This window comes from Pundamilia nyererei, unplaced genomic scaffold (genome assembly GCF_000239375.1).
Source record: "Pundamilia nyererei isolate P.nyererei 1_Seehausen unplaced genomic scaffold, PunNye1.0 scaffold00242, whole genome shotgun sequence".
NCBI lineage: Eukaryota > Metazoa > Chordata > Actinopteri > Cichliformes > Cichlidae > Pundamilia > Pundamilia nyererei.
Window position 1 is genome coordinate 812,984 of NW_005187643.1, and position 3,199 is coordinate 816,182.

Here is a 3,199-nt window from a genome sequence, read left to right on the forward strand (position 1 = left end):
ACTTTGGCTACTCGTGTCTTGCTTCTCTGTGTAATTAAATTGTCTTCAACGTTCCAGCGAATAGGTTTAAGCTACAAACCTATCACTGTGATGATGTTCCTCTGTTACCTCTTTGTCCTTCCTGTCTTTCTGCAGTCGTTTGCTCCTCTCCTTCTCCTCCGTGTCGTCCTGTTTCAAAGCGTACTTCTTGATGACCTCCTCCAGGCTAGTTAGAGCAACTTCTCGGTTCGACCGCAGTTTCTTCAGTAGTGAGGGGTCCTTCAGAGCCGGGTCTGTGGCTAAAGAGGGAGGCGGAGGGCGGAGAGACAAGAGGATGAACAGTTACATCATGAATGATATTCCAGGTGTTTTCTACTATTTAGATAAGATGTGGATAAAGAAAGAAAGAAGACGAATGGAAAAAGTTTAGAAATCCTTCTAAACACGTATGAAAGGACGACCACAGAGATAATTAAATAAAATACATTTTATTAATTATTTTTTTAAACATCAAAAACAATATAAAAACTGTCACAACGTTAAATGAGAGCAAAAATGTCAGCAGTGAGGAACTGAAAGTGTGGAGCAAACGTTAAAGTAAATTAATGAACAAATATTCATATTTTAATTCAAATCAACGCTCAGATTTGTGGCCTGTGTCTGAGTAGAAACACTTCAGTGTGCAGGCAGACAGTGAAGCCCTGCACGAGCAGCAGCATTTCTCTTTATTATCTTACCAGGCTTATAGGTGTCGGTGAGGCTAGAGCCAAAGTTGTAGACGAGGTCCAGGTGACGGCGGTCCTGTATGCGGCTCCCGGTCTCTCTGAACGCCTCCTGGGCGATCTGGTTTATATGCTTCCTGGTCAAGCAGAGGTTGTGGCGATCGTTGGCACGCAACACCTGCTGGAGGATGTCCTGGTAATCAGGAGGGTTTTGTCGTACCTCGGGACTGTTGATGAAACGCTCGATCTGACAAAGGGAGGAACACAGAGGACAAAACTCGAATGAAAATAGCTCCATAGCTCCATGAAATTAAATAATCACAGATACAAATCTCTTCTGTGTGATCGCTGTGTGTTTCTGCCAGTTTGTGTTTTATAAAGAACTGCAAATAGTTCAGAAACCTCAGACAGAAACCATTAATAGCAGCAAGAAACCAATAATGTTTTTATGCTTGGTCCTAATCTGTGGCCTAATCTCTTTTACACTGATGCTCACAGTTAATGTTAAATTAGAAACCTTATCAGTTTAACCAAAAATATTTTAGCAGTAAATCTGAATTAGTCACGAACTGAAATGTAACCCAAATGTTTCATTAGATTATACGACAGCATCAGACCTGAATTAGAACCAAGTTTAAATGCTACAGAGTTCAGAAGAGCTGAAAATAAACAGCAGTCCTGAGAGCACACAGAGCAGAACAACAAATGTTCAAAGAATGAAGGGAACACTGAATCACTGCAATGTAAGATCAAGTCATTTAAAATAAGGAATATCAATCAGTCCAGATGTGAATCCATTTCACCTGCTTTATTTCAAATGAAAGTGTCAACCGGAGGACTGGAGAGGCATCTTTTCAGGCAATCGGAAAAATACTAACGGCCATCAGAGCTCCCACTCAGCCTCCTATTAACTTCACCTATTATAAAAATGTTAAAATCCTACGTCACTGCATTCTTGAGTTATAGCATTCATCCCACTGTCTCCAAAGCACCTCCTCAGTGGGTCACATGATTGTTAGGGTTGTCTGTTGTCTTTGTGATTTGGCGCTGTAGAAATAAAACTGCTGAACACGCTCACTGAGATGTGAGGGTTTAGGACGTGGTGCCACAGGCCGTCTCCTCATCCATAATGACTTTTCTCTAGTTTTGCTTCTTGTCACTGGTGGCAGCTTGAAGCAGCACCTTCAGGCTGCACAGGCAGTCCAGCTTCTCCATGATGTCCCATCCACACATGCAATCATAAGGAGGTTTGCATAGTTTCAAGTATGGAGGAGATCATGGGAGACGAGCTGTTACATGAGGAGGCCTCAGTGACTTTGTGTTATACTGGGACTATTGGACATCCCCTTGTTTTTTTACTGTCATGTTTTTTCAACAGTGTATAAACACGGCATTGCCTTTGCTGTTTAATGTTTTTGTTTAATTTTAACATTTCTTTACGGCCCTTTAACCTTCTGCTGATAATGTCTGCCTGGAATTTTCTACGAGTAACGCAGCACATAAATGTGAGCATGCGCAGAGACTGAAGTGTAAAACCAGAGTTAACAGACAACGTTTAGAACCACAGTCATCATAACTGTATTTGGTTTCAACGAGGCAGTTGATGCAAAGAATCCCTGGCTCTGTTGCAGATGCGTCATAATCCACCCCTCAGGTTAGAAAGTAGCCCCAACAACGTGCAGCTCACCCTCCTGTTGATCTCAGGGTAACGAGTGCTTTTGTAGGTGATTCTCTGTTCAATGGCTCGGCCTGTTAGTGTGCTGCAGCCCTTTAGTTCACACAGTTTTTCATAAATCTTCATCATCTGGAAAAAAAGGAGGAGGACACGTGAGGGAGGTGTGAGCAGCTGCCACTCAGGCTGTCGTAAACATTTACTTTTTACAGCTTTAATGTCTGTATTAGAGAGTGGAAGCCACCGAGCTGCACCACACTGGAGGCTGACCTTGCGTTTGAGTTTGTGCTCCTGGATGTATAACGAGTCCTCCGCTTCCATGTCAGTGAGACTCAGCTCAGCCTGCTGCAGGCGGCAGATCTCCTCGTTGTACAGCTTCAGCAGGTTCTCCAGGTACGCTATCTGAGAGGAACACACAGGACAGACATGAATGATCAGGGGTGATTTCCTACAAAAGTGTCAAACCCTTACTGTTGCTGAAAAATAAAAAAGGAGGGATATTTTATATTTTTAATAGTTTATATTTAATGGCTGCCTTAACCAGTGTGCTTTGATCTGCTTTCCTCTTTTTCCCTTTTAAAATGACTGTATTGAAGTCATATTAAAAACACTGAGACAAATTGTGCTGTGCAAATAAAACTGTATATATATAATATACAGTATACAAATAAAACTTTGATTATAATCCCAAGATTCATTCAACAGCAGCACCTAATCCACACTAACCTGCTTCCTGGAGGCTCTTTTGGCTTTTCTCTCCTCTTCTCGGTCTGCCTCTCTGTTCTCTTGCTGTCCTGAGGTGGAAGGCTGCTCTTCATCTGCTGCC

General features: G+C 42.3%; 1 protein-coding gene across 1 annotated transcript in view; it reads right to left on the minus strand.

Annotated features, from left to right (window-relative positions):
- daxx (death-domain associated protein) overlaps window positions 1–3,199 on the minus strand; it is a 10,656-nt gene that overhangs the window by 6,062 nt on the left and 1,395 nt on the right. Inside the window, exons 2-6 of the mRNA XM_013914974.1 lie at window positions 3,100–3,194; window positions 2,644–2,775; window positions 2,389–2,505; window positions 717–948; window positions 109–278 (exon numbers count right to left, since the gene is read on the minus strand). Of these exons, the coding sequence (XP_013770428.1) occupies window positions 109–278; window positions 717–948; window positions 2,389–2,505; window positions 2,644–2,775; window positions 3,100–3,194 (746 nt within the window). The remainder of the gene's footprint in view (window positions 1–108; window positions 279–716; window positions 949–2,388; window positions 2,506–2,643; window positions 2,776–3,099; window positions 3,195–3,199) is intronic.